At 39.8% G+C, this 13,586-nt stretch overlaps 1 protein-coding gene across 10 annotated transcripts in view; it reads left to right on the forward strand.

Annotated features, from left to right (window-relative positions):
* The window catches only part of ALMS1 (ALMS1 centrosome and basal body associated protein), a 190,531-nt gene that overhangs the window by 175,442 nt on the left and 1,503 nt on the right, over positions 1-13,586 (forward strand). For 9 of the 10 annotated variants that reach the window (XM_065929545.1, XM_065929549.1, XM_065929550.1 and 6 more), the window contains 6 exons: positions 2,077-2,194; positions 4,236-4,439; positions 4,887-5,116; positions 5,823-6,006; positions 10,519-10,582; positions 13,448-13,547. In XM_065929545.1, the coding sequence (XP_065785617.1) occupies positions 2,077-2,194; positions 4,236-4,439; positions 4,887-5,116; positions 5,823-6,006; positions 10,519-10,582; positions 13,448-13,547 (900 nt within the window). Of the gene's footprint in view, positions 1-2,076; positions 2,195-4,235; positions 4,440-4,886; positions 5,117-5,822; positions 6,007-10,518; positions 10,583-13,447; positions 13,548-13,586 lie in introns of those variants that run through there. The other variant, XM_065929552.1, reaches the window with a different exon arrangement.

Below are 13,586 nucleotides of genomic sequence, written 5' to 3' on the forward strand. Positions count from 1 at the left end.
TCTTTTGTATCTAGCTTTTTAGGGTTATTTTCAAGATTCACCCTTATAGTATGTATCAGTACTCCTTTTTATTGCTGATTAGTATTGTGTGGCTCTACCACATTTTGTTTATCTGATTGCCAGTTGTTGGACACTTGGATTGTTTGATTTGGGGGGGTGGAATAAACTGCTATGAATGTTTGTGTAGAAGTTTTTGTGTGGACACAAAAAATTTTATGTGGAATCATTTGAGTATATACCTAGGAGTGGAATTGCTGGGTCGTATGATAAGTTTATGTTTAGTTTTTAAGAAAATTCCAAAGTGTCTTCCAAAGCAGCTGTATCATTTTGCGTTCTCAACAGTAGGTTGTGAAGGTTCCAGTTTCTCCACTTCGCTGCCAGCACTCAGTGCTGCACATCTTTTTGGTCATAGCCATCCTAGTGGTTGTAAGGTGGCATCTCACTGTGACTTCAGTTTGTTTCCCTCGTGACTGATAGTGTTGAAATCTTCTCATGTTTATTGGCCACTCTTATATCTTCTTTGGTAAAATATCCATTCAAATCTTTTGTCCATTCCACATACATGGAATATCTCACAACTTATTTAGACCTTTAATTTCTCCCGCCAGTGTTTTATAGTTTTCATTGTACAAGCCTTGCACTTCTATTGTTGAATTTACTCCCTGATATTTCATTCTTGTTGTTGCTACTGTGAGTGGAGTTTGTTTCCTTAATTTTATTTTCAGATTGCACCTTGCTAGAATATAGAAATACAGTTGATTTTTTATCTTGTTGACCTTATATTCTACAATCTGGCTAAACTTTTTTGTTTTAATACTTTGTAGATTCCTTAGTGTTTTCTACAGATAGCGTCATGTCATCTGCAAATAAAAAGTTTTACTTCTTCCTTCCCAATCTGGGTTCTTTTCTTTCACAGGTATTCTGTACATAAAAGGCAAGTAACTGTATATATTGCATATATTTTCTTCCCTTTTCACAAAAATGGCAGCAAACTTTGCTTTATGTATTTGACAATTTATATTGAAAGTCCATTTTAGTGTGCAAATTATTCTCCCCTTTTTAAAAAACAGCTGCAGAAAAATTATAGTGTATTACCAGTCAGTCAAATCTGCCTCACCACACTTTCATACATATTGGTTTAACATGATCTTTGTCTCCTAATTTTATATTAGCTTTTTATATTTTTTTGCGTCTAAATCATTTGTTCTTTGTAACACTTCCATAATTTCAGGAATGCAGCTGTTCCCTTTTCCAGATGGGGAAACTGGCAACAGAGATTATGGCTTTCTCAAGTAGAGACAGCTAGTAAAGGGAAGATCTGAGACTGGTTTAGGTATTTGGACTCCAGAGTCACAGCTTTTTCTACTGTATCAAAGTTATTGCCATTCTTCCTGCCTGATGCATAAGGCTTTACAATTATCCCTTGTTTAAGGCCCTTCTGGATGTTTTATATGGGAAAGCTGGTTCCATCAACTTATCCTTCAGCCCTTATAACTCCATCTTGCCCTCACGTACTATGAGAAGTTTTGTTGTTTTATTCAAATCTAGTTCTCTGCTATATAGTCTGGTCTGCCAGCTAAATGACCATGTCTACTAGGAAAAACAAGGCTAAGCTGGCAGGGTTTTATTCTGCCTGCTCTAGTGAACCTTGGCTAAAATTCGCTGATCTTATTGGAAAGCACTCTCTGCAGTTCACCACTCAGCCTCTTTAGTTATCCTCTGCCCTCTTTCTTACCAGTTTTGTGGTAGTGTCACATCAGAATTTCATTCTCAAGACACACCAGGCTAATCTTTGTCTAGCACCCACTTCAGAGTCTTTTCAAGTCCTGGGAACATACCCAGTCTTGTCTTAGCTTCTTAAAACAGCTTGAGCCCTTATCTAACTACAGCGTCCACCTCTCTATCACAAAATACGTAGTAGCATGTTCACATTGCTGCAAGCTTCCTGGCAATGTCATCTCAGCCATTTGAATTGGATTAGAAAGGGCTCTTGGTGACTTGTATATTTTCTTATTCTGTAGGTATCTAGGCCATTGACCACAAGTAATGGTAACAGGATCTCTCTTGTTTCTCCAGGTGGCAGACCATGTCTCTTCTGACTCTGTTTCATCTTCTACCAGTAGTTTCTGGAGCTCGAACTCTACCCTTTGCAACAAGCAAAATGCACATATGTTAAATAAGGGCGTACAAGCAGGTAAATTAAACATTTTCATTGAAATATTAATATAAGTAGCTCTTTAACCTGTGATAAGACACATCACTCACAACAAAAGAAATGAAGATTAAAAATATGGTCGAGTATATTCTAAATATACTCAAGTATATTCTCTGGTGGTCCAGTGGTTAAGAATCTGCCTTGCCGTGCAGGGAACATGGGTTCAGTCACTGACCAGGAATCTGAGATCCCACATGCTGCAGGGCAGCTATTGAGCTGGCGCACCACAATTAAAACCTGGAACAGCCAAAAAGAAATAAATAAGTAATTTTTTAATTAATAAAAAATATATACTCATGCCATTTGTCACCTGTCAGATAGACAAAATTTAAGTTGGATAGCAAGTTTGTGGGCAAGCATGTAAGGAAATAGGTACATTCTAGTTGGTGTGTAAGTTGGGAGTGCAGCCCTTATGACTAACAACTTGGCAGTCTCTATCAAAATTACTTTGACCCAGCACTTTTACTTTTGGAGTTTAGCCTATAGTTATATGGTGCATATGTGTGAAATGACAAATGGTTAATAACAGAACTAACCTCTGAAGTATTGTTTTATTATAAGCAAAAAAGTAAAATCAACTTAGATGTCCATCAGTAGCTAAATTGTTAAATAAATTATTGTATATCCATATAATGAAGTCTTTGGAGAAGGAAATGGCAACCCACTCCAGTACTCTTGTCTGGAGAATCCCATGGACCAAGTAGCCTGGTGGACTACAGTCCATGGGGTTGCAAAAGAGTCGGACACAACTGAGCGGCTAACACACGTAATGAAGTCCTACATAGTATGAAGTAGCTTTTGCTACTAATGTGTCAAGATCCCCAAGATACATAATTAAAAAGAAAAAGCAAAGTACAAAATAGTATGTAGCATGCTACTACATGTATTTGAAAAATGAAGAGAATTGCTTGAATGTGTGCAGAAATTCTCTGGAATCACAGGGTTATAAACTTAATGGAGAACAGGAATGGGAAGGAGGCTTCTCACCTTATGACTTCCTATATGTTTTGATTTTATAAAACAGAAGTGAACCTGCCCCTTGATTATTTTTCCCTTCAAGTCATGTCTTTACGTCTGTTAGCCTCTTCCTCACCTTGGTGACTGTGTTCACTGTCCTTCTTACTTGGGATCAGAATGAAGTCTTTTCCCAGTGACTCCATGTTAGTAGCGCTTTCCCTCTAAGATCTAAGCTGACAGAGGTGAGCTCCTCCCACAGACACACAGCTCCATCTCTCTGCCCTCGTATTCCTTGTCTTCTCGCTCTCTTCTCTTCACCCCACTGAAGAGGAGGCAGTAGCCTGCGGTTCTCAAACCTTAAAATTTTTTTAATTTACTGAAGTGGAATAAAAAAAAGCTAGTGGTAATAGTTTAGGCAGCAGTGAAACTACCATTCTTTATGCAGACCTCATAATAAGAAAAACATGTATATCACTTAACATAGTTTAGGATTCTTTCTGATGGCAATAAGATAAAATACAACTCAAATTTGTTCTTAAAAATGAGATATCTCACATATCTGAAATTACAATAAAACTTTGAAGATGCTTGATGTAGTAAATCAAATAATATGATTCCAAAACAGTTTATATCACCTTTCAACTCTGCTTGCATTGTCTTTTTGCTTATACTCATTCAGATCACTGTCTTCAACAAATATTTTTACATGATGATACTTGTTAAAAATGTGTCTCGATGATTGTTTTGACTATTTTACCAGATTTATTTATTTATTTACTTTTTCTTTTGACCACGCTGCACAACATGTGGGATCTTAGTTCCTTGACCAGGAATCAAACCCATGCCCACTGTAGTGGAAGCATTGAACCCTAACCCCTGGCCCACTCGGGAATTCCCTATTTTACCAGATGTAGTTATGAAGATTATAGATCTCAATTCTTTTTCTTTACAGAATAGAAAATAAATGATTAATTCTTTTTAAGTTTTCATTTACTGACTTAAATGCACCTGCCAACTAAATCTCAAGGCTTTTCTCAGAGAAGTCTGTGATCTTTACCCTCAGGTAACTTGGAGATTGTGAATGGTGTCAGAGAAAACACTCGAGATGTTGGAATGACTTTCCCAACTCCAAGTTCTAGTGAGGCTAGAGTAGAAGAGGACAGTGATGTGACTTCTTGGTCAGAAGAAAAAATAGAAGAGAAGAGGCTCCTTACCAGTTACCTTGGGGACAAAAAGTTAAAGAAGAACAAGAAGAGCTGCTGTGAAGGTCAGTTTCTCAGTCATGCTTTCTCAGTAGAAAAACTTGTGAATTTCCGTTCTCTTGCAATGCTAGGATTCTTCGTTTCTAAACCACTTAATGTTGACTCCATCTTCCCCCTGCACCACCTTGGCCCATTTTCAAAGTACAGTCATTTCTATATCTGGAGGGGCTTGGATCGAGAACCCTTCCTGAATACCAAAGGCTACGGATGCTCAAGTCTTTTATATAAAATGTCCTAGCACTGTCCCTTAAATGCAGGGATTCTGCATGCATGTATTACAGAGGGCTGACTGTATTTAATGCTACAGTTAGAGTCTATATACCTGCAGTAAGCAGACTCTAGGGCATTTTGCTGGCCCCTGACAGCTGATTCCCTGAGAGCCTATATTATGCATATGTTTCTGATGAGAAAAATGAAAAATCTTTTTTCTTTCTTAAAAATATTTCCTATAGGAGTTTCATGGTTTGTTCCTGTGGAAAATATGAAGTCTGGTCCTAAGAAGGAAAACATGCCCAAGCTTCATGGCCCTGGTGTCTCCTGGTTTGCACCAATAACCAACACCAAACCTTGGAGGGAGCCACTGCGGGAACAGAACTGGCAAGGACAGAACATGGACAGTCACAGTTCACTAGCCGGCCCAGGCAAAGATCCACTGAAGCCATTTGTGAGAGCAACCCTCCAGGTACAGTGAGATTTAATTAATTTTAGCTATATGTTTAAGGAGGAAGAAAGGGTAAACCTGTGACTTGGCATGCTGAAGTATAGTCATGTGACCCTTGTTTCTGGCACCTCCACAGTTAATCTGTTCTCACACTCATTAATCAAAGGCTGCCTTACTGTTAGTGTTATAAATCACGTATCACCCTCAGTATCTGAGCGGGGCAAGGCAATAGAAGGGAAGATGTTGTGCAGCTGCTCATTGTGTTTGTAGGTAGATAGCTGCACGTGGAGTGTAGTAGAGGCCTGATGTTTGCATCAGTCTTATATTTGTTCCTCCATTTATGTAACTCCTATTTCTACTTAGCACAGGGTCTCTTTTTTTATAAGTACTTGGGAGTCAAAGAAAATGTTATTTAATGATGTAATTCTTTGAAGGGAAATTTAAAATCACACAGTGAGCCAAACTTTATCCCATCCACATTGGGGAGAGTTGTAATCGCCATAATCTTAGTTCTTGAGTTATTCCAAAGCCTTTTCTTTGATCCCTCTGATTTTCCTACTGGAACTCTGCTACTCAGGGAGTTGTTAGATCATCCTTCAGCTCTTAAGTATTTTCTGTAAGTTACAAACACGCTTTCCAAACCTGCTGGGCAGGTATGGTTTTTCTAGGCCCTTGGAGAAAAGACTGCATCATTAATATGAGGTTGGGGGCTTTTTCTTCTCCTCAGGAATCACTTCACCTTCACAGACCGGACTTCATCTCCCGCTCTGGGGAACGGATAAAGCGCCTGAAGTTAATAGTCCAGGAGAGGAAGCTGCAGAATATGCTACAGAGTGAGCGGGAGGCACTGTTCAACACTGCGCAAGAATGGCAGGGTTACCGGGACCCCGTGCACCTGCTCCATAAGAGAGGTACGCTCTGCCCGTTCACTTTCCGGTTGCTTGGTGGAGAGGGCAAGGTCTGCTTCACGCAAGGTGGCACTGCTCAATGCCAGACCACTTACAGTTCAGAAAGAGACTTCTGCTTGTTGAGACTCAAATCTCCTTAGATCTCAGAACCTGCCTAATTAAGCTCTCAGCACTTCCATGATCCAGAAAAGCACAGTTAATCTTGCCCTGTCACTACATCTTAAAAAATGAGAGAGTGTGATGAGAACGGGCACTTGGCTTGCAGAATCTTAGTTCCCTGACCAGGGATTGAACCCAGGTTCTCAGCAGTGAAAATGTGGAGCCCTAACCACTGCAGCACCAGGGAATTCCTGAGAATGGTGTTTTTAAAAGCCAACTCTGTCCCCATAAGCAAGTTAGTTCCAAAAGTATAATGTTTTGATGGGGCTTGCTTCCCTCAAAGGGTAATAGTAATAATAAATACTTATATAGCTTTTACGTTTTGATCAGACATTATTCTTGTTTAATGCTTGTAACACTTCTCTGGAGTGGATATTATTAATATCCCTGTTTCACAAATGAGAAAACTGAGGCAAAGAGAGATTAAGTACCTTGCCCAAACGGATTTGAACCCCAGTGGGCTGGTGCTAGACTCTGTGCTCATAACAATTATGCTAGGTGTAATAGCTCAAGAAAATAATATGTGAAAGCTGTGAAAACTGTAAAGTGCTCCCTAATGCTTTAATCACTGCCTTACCTGTAACAGGTCAGTGTTTCAGTTCACACTGTTTAGTCTGTGCCACAGTGTTCTGTCTTCAGGAGCCTTAGGCTGTTACAGTCATCATCGTCTAACCCTGGCTTTGGCTGTTGCTCACCAGCCTGCACTGCCAGCTCAGGGTCGGGGCACAAAGTCCTAGCTGCTCCCTCTCACTGTTCTTGAGCAACACACCCTTCCTGCTTAAGACACAATCCTCTGTTACCAATCCCCTAAGGGTTAGGATCGCCTCAATGGATCCTTTGCCCAGAGTCACAGTTGTCAATTGAATGAGATCAGGTTCAGCATAGCAGAACATTAGCTTTATACACTGATCACAGAATGGAGAAAGGAGACCTCATGGTTTTTTTGTTTTTTTCCTTTAAAGATTTTTTCAATGTGAACCATTTTTAAAATCTTTATTGAATTCATTACAATATTGCTTCTGTTTTACGTTTTGGTTTTTTGGCCAAGAGGCTTGTGGAATCTTAGCTCCCCGACCAGAGATTGCACCCTCACCCCGTGCCCTGGAAGGTGAAGTCTTAACCACTGGGCTGCCCAGGAAGTCCCAGTAGAGCTCATGTTCCAAAGAGGAGCGGAGTAAGGGAACTGAAGGGCTAGGGGGCAGATAGGTTGATTAGGGCTTGAGGAAAGGAGTGGAGATTTTCAGGGGCAGCCAGGGCATGCACAATCATCCATGGTCCTTTGCACATGGTAAAGATTGTGCCTCAGTTCAGTTCAGTTCAGTTCAGTCGCTCTGTCGTGTCCGACTCTTTGTGACCCCATGAACCGCAGCATGCCAGACCTCCCTGTCCATCACCAACTCCCGGAGCCTTCCCAAACTCATGTCCATTTAGTCGGTGATGCCATGCAACCATCTCATCCTCTGTCATCCCCTTCTCCTACTGCCTTCAATCTTTCCCACAAGGGTCTTTTCAAACAAGGCAGTTCTTCGCATCAGATGGCCAGAGTATTGGAGTTTCAGCTTCAGCATCAGTCCTACCAATGAACACCCAGGACTGATCTCCTTTAGGATGGACTGGTTGGATCTCCTTGCAGTCCAAGAGACTCTCAAGAGTCTTCTCCAACACCACAGTTCAAAAGCATCAATTCTTTGGCGCTCAGGTTTCTTCACTGTCCAACTCTCCCAACCATACATGACCACTGGAAAAACCATAGCCTTGACTAGACAGACCTTTCTTGGCAAAGTAATGTCTCTGCTTTTCAACATGCTGTCTAGGTTGATCATAACTTTCCTTCCAAGGAGTAAGCGTCTTTTAACTTCATGGCTGCAATCACCATCTGCAGTGATTTTGGAGCCCGAAAAAATAAAAGTCAGCCATTGTTTCCACTGTTTCCCCATCTATTTCCCATGAAGTGATGGGACCGGATGCCATGATCTTAGTTTTCTGAATGTTGAACTTTTAGCCAACTTTTTCACTCTCTTCTTTCACTTTCATCAAGAGGCTCTTTAGTTCTTTTTCACTTTCTGCCATAAGGGTGGTGTCATCTGCATACCTGAGGTTTTTGATATTTCTCCCGGCAATCTTGATTCCAGCTTGTGCTTCTTCCAGCCCAGCATTTCTCATGATGTACTCTGCATATAAGTTAAATAAGCAGGGTGACAATATACAGCCTTGATGTACTCCTTTTCCTATTTGGAACCAGTCTTTTGTTCCATGTCCAGTTCTAACTGTTGCTTCCTGACCTGCATACAGGTTTCTCAATAGGCAGGTCAGGTGGTCTGGTAGTCCCATCTCTTTCAGAATTTTCCACAGTTTATTGTGATCCACACAGTCAAAGGCTTTGGCATAGTCAATAAAGCAGAAGTAGATGTTTTTCTGGAACTCTCTTGCTTTTTCGATGATCCAGTGGATGTTAGCAATTTGATCTCTGGTTCCTCTGCCTTTTCTAAAACCAGCTTGAACATCTGGAAGTTCTCGGTTCACGTATTGCTGAAGCCTGGCTTGGAGAATTTTGAGCATTACCTTACTAGCGTGTGAGATAAGTGCAATTGTGTGGTAGTTTGAGCATTCTTTGGCATTGCCTTTCTTTGGGATTGGAATGAAAACTGACTTTTTCCAGTCCTGTGGCCACTGCTGAGTTTTCCAAATTTGCTGGCATATTGAGTGCAGCACTTCACAGCATCATCTTTTAGGATTTGAAATAGCTTAACTGGAATTCCATCACCTCCACTAGCTTTGTAGCGATGCTTCCTACGGCCCACTTGACATCACATTCCAGGGTGTCTGGCTCTAGGTGAGTGATCACACCATCGTGATTAACTGGATCGTGAAGATCTTTTTTGTACTGTTCTTCTGTGTATTCTTGCCACCTCTTCTTAATATCTTCTGCTTCTGTCAGTTCCATACCATTTCTGTCCTTTATTGAGCCCATCTTTGCAAGAAATGTTCCCTTGGTAGCTCTACTTTTCTTGAAGAGATCTCTAGTCTTTCCCATTCTATTGTTTTCCTCTTTTCTTTGCATTGATTGCTGAGGAAGGCTTTCTTATCTTTCCTTGCTATTCTTTGGAACTTTGTGCCTAGCAGAGTTTGTACAGAGTTTGTGCCCCCTTTGGACAGAGACCTTAGCTTGTTAATGAAGCAAAAGTCAGTTTTGGACACTTCCAGGTTGCATCTACACAGGCTCGTTCTTGTGGTCAAGGCAGAACCGGTTTGAGGCAGTTGACCTCTATATATCTCTCAAAGCATGTATCTCAAAGTCCAGCTGTGAAACATCTCTGCCAAATGCCAGGTACTTTTGAAATGAACACAGAGATAAATCAGGGCAAATATCCAGCTCTCAGGGTCTGGTATGGAAACATAAGTCACAGGTCCACAGTTTTTAGGAGCTGATATGGTGACACCACTTGCTACTCAACCATAAAAAAGAATCAAATTTTGCCATTTGGAACAGCATGGATTAATCTGGAGGTTATTATGCTTAGTGAAATAAGTCAGACAAAAATAAACACTGTTGTTATATCACTTATATGTGGAATCTAAAAAATAACAACAAACAAAGGTCCATCTAGTCAAGGCTATGGTTTTTCCAGTGGTCAGGTATGGATGTGAGAATTGGACTGTGAAGAAAGCTGAGCACTGAAAAATTGATGCTTTTGAACTGTGGTGTTGGAGAAGACTCTTGGGAGTCCCTTGGACTGCAAGGAGATCCAACCAGTCCATCCTAAAGGGATCAGTCCTGGGTGTTCATTGAAAGGACTGATGCTGAAGCTGAAACTCCAGTCCTTTGACCACCTCATGCGAAGAGTTGACTCATTGGAAAAGACCCTGATGCTGGGAGGGACTGGGGGCAGGAGGAGAAGGGGATGACAGAGGATGAGATGGCTGGATGGTATCGCCGACTCAATGGACATGAGTCTGAATAAACTCCGGGAGTTGGTGATGGACAGGGAGGCCTGGTGTGCTGCGATTCATGGGGTTACAGAGTCGGACACGACTGAGCAACTGAACTGAGCTGAAAGAATATAAGAAAAAGGAAACAGTCTCAGATATTGAGAACAAGCTAGTGGTTATACTAGTGGGGAAAGGGAAGAGGAGAGGGTCAAGATAGGGATTGGAGATTCAGACATAAGTAAGCTACAAGAATGTATTGTACAGCACAGAGGATAGAGCCAATATTTTATAACTATAAATGTGATATAGCTTTTAAAAATTGGGAATAACTATGTTATACACCTAAAACTTACATAATATTGTAAATCAACTATACTTCCAAGAAAAAATGGCACAATCCACTAAAACATCTCTTCTCTTGCTTAGGCTTCCTGGCAGCCCAAAAGAAAAGGCCTGTTGGAAAGAAGGAAATGATTCAGAGGTCTAAACGGTAAGGCCAAAAGAATAAGTAACTATAAAAGTATAAATCAGGCCACCAAATGGTCAGGAGCTATAGCTTGACCCAGAATAAAGGCATTATGCTCTATTTAAAACATTATGAGAAAATTAGCTATAAAAATAATTTCTCACTTATGGTTCTAAAAAGGAAATGAAAATTAGCAGATCATGGTGTGGATGCCTCATATATAAAAAATATGGGGAGGCTCACCCGGGCTGCGGTGAAGAGGACGCTCTGTACACTCGGCGCCAGCCGCTTCCCTCTCCGCGCTCTGCGACCGCCGCTGCGAACATGGCCTCAGGAGTGCAAGTTGCCGACGAAGTATAAAAAAAAAAAAAAAGAAATACGAAGAATTGCCAGGAATTTTTATGCCTTGATCAGGCTTGTTTTTGTTAGAAACTTAAATATAAATAAAAATATTTTGAAATAAAAGTAAATACTTATTTGGGGGTCTATATATAGGCAATCCTTTTTCTAGGAATTGTATCCAGTATAATAAGAGATAAGGAAATAATCTCAAAGATACAATACATTAGGCTTGTATCTAAGTAAAGTTTGAAACTTGAAATAAAGTTTCAGAATCATGTGTACACCGTTTGTAGTCTTTTAAAAAAAGTATTTATGCTTACATAGATGCATATAGTGGGTTGGCAAAAGTTCAGTATTTTCCAGAAGATGGCTCTAGTAGCACTTACTTGTCTTTAACTTCTTTCAAAACAATTTTGTTAGGTTGTATTGTGACAGCTGTCTGTCATTATCAGAATGCATTTTAAAACTTATCAAAATTGGTGAATTTTTATGTATCCATTTTAATATTGAAGATAGAAGAAAAAGAGCAAATTTTCAGTATATTATACTTTACTATTTCAAGAGCAATAAAAACACAACTGAAATGCAAAAATAGATTTGTGCAATATATGGAGAAGTTACTGTGACTTATCGAATGTATCAAAAGTGGTTTACAAAGTTTCATTTCATGCTGGAGATTTCTTGCTGGAAGCTCCACACGTGGTCCGGTTGATCAGTTGAAGTTGATAGCGATCAAGTTGAGATATTGAGAACCATCAATGTTATGCCTCATGAGAGACAGCCAGTGTACTCAGTATCTCCAAATCAAATGTTGAGTCTTTAAAAACCATTTGCACCAACTTGGTTATGTTAATCACTTTGATATTTAGGTTCCACATAAGTTAAGCGAAAAAAAACCTTCTTGACCATATTTCTGCATGTGATTCTCTATTTAGCATAACAAAAACATTCTGTTTTTTAAAACAAATTGTGATGGGTGATCAAAAGTGGATACTGTACAATAATATGGAAAGAAAGTGATCGTGGGGCAAACAAAATGAACCACCAGCCACACCAGAGTGTGATCTTCATCCATAGAAGGTGATGTTGTACATATGATGGGATTGGAAGGGAGTCCTCTATTGTGAGCTGCTTCTGGAAAACCAAACAATTAATTCCAACGAGTGCTGCTCCCAATTAAACCAACTGAAAGCAACACTTGATGAAAAGTAAGCCAGACTAATTCTGTTGAATTAGTCAACACAAGACACATCATCTTTCATCAAGATAATGCAAGACTGCATGTTTGTTGACCAAGAAAAAACTGTTACAGTTTGGCTGGGAAGTTCTGATTCATCTGCAGTATTCACCAGACATTGCACTTTCAGATTTACATTTATTCTGGTCTTTATAATGTTAATGGAAAATTTTTCAATTCCCTGGAAGACTGAAAGGCACTTGAAACAGTTCTTTGCTCAAAAAGATAAAAAGTTTGGAAGGATGGAATTATGAAGTTGCCTGGAAAATGACAGAAGGTAGTGGAACAAAACAGTGAACACACTGTTCAATGAAGTTCTTAGTGAAAATGAAAAACATGTCTTTTATTCTCACTTTAAAACTGAAGGAACTTTTTGGCCAATGCAATACTTCTTTTTCCCCAAATGGTTGATCATACTATATATAGAAGTTTGTAGCCTGTTTTATTTTGCTTAACACTATATTTTGAGTATTGTGAATGTTCTCCCATATCATAAAAGCTATTTGAAACATTTTGTGATTTGTAATAATTTTATTATAGTCCATAATTTGTTTGTTTTCTTGTTGGAAATTTAGATAATTTCCAATTAAAGTGTATATATCAAATGCATCTTTGATCATGTTCCTCAAAACATGTTTCTTTAAAATCAGTGGCATCCAATCTGTGATGGATAGAGCCCAAGGTTTTCACATGACTATGAGACCTTCACCGCATCTGTTTCCCCTACACTCTCTTCATGAAACCTTGACTCCATTCTTACCGACACTTCCTTCTCCTCCCATCTCCTTTCTACTCCTAACTTCTTCAAGACCCACCTCAAACTTAATCTTTTTGGTCTTTGTTGACCTCCTTCTGTCAGAAGAAGTTTTTTTCATTTCCTGTAACTCTGCGTAGCAGTTTGTAGATATGACCCCTTGTACTTTTTTTGCATTATTTTTCGTCTTTAGGAATATGGTAGTAATACATAGTCATTATCTTATATTGAAACCATACATCTTTACATATAGAGTGCCAAGAAGTTCATCCGCACCCTTTATTCCACTACTTTCCCAGAAGTGACCACTATCAGCAGGGTTTTATTATGTTTTTGTTTATCTGTATCTCCTTCCAGGTCTTGAACACTCTAGGCCAGAGTTCTTTATGTCCAAGTGTCTAACAGGAAGCTGGGCCCACAACAGGCCCACAGTCTGTGTGAGGGAATGAGTGCCTAGAGAGCAGTAGAGTTTAGGAGACGTGAGGAGAAGTGATCGTGTGCCCCTGTGGTCAGTAACCTCACTGCTTTCTGTCTTTGCACTGTCACCATTTCTAAGGATTTATGAACAGCTTCCCGAAGTACAGAAAAAGAGAGAAGAAGAAAAGAGGAGATCAGAATATAAGTCATACCGTCTGCGAGCCCAGCTGTATAAAAAGGTCAGTTGGTCCTAAAGCAGGATTGATGAGGTTTACCAG

The sequence above is a fragment of the Muntiacus reevesi genome, chromosome 3, assembly GCF_963930625.1.
Source record: "Muntiacus reevesi chromosome 3, mMunRee1.1, whole genome shotgun sequence".
Taxonomy (NCBI): Eukaryota; Metazoa; Chordata; class Mammalia; order Artiodactyla; family Cervidae; genus Muntiacus; species Muntiacus reevesi.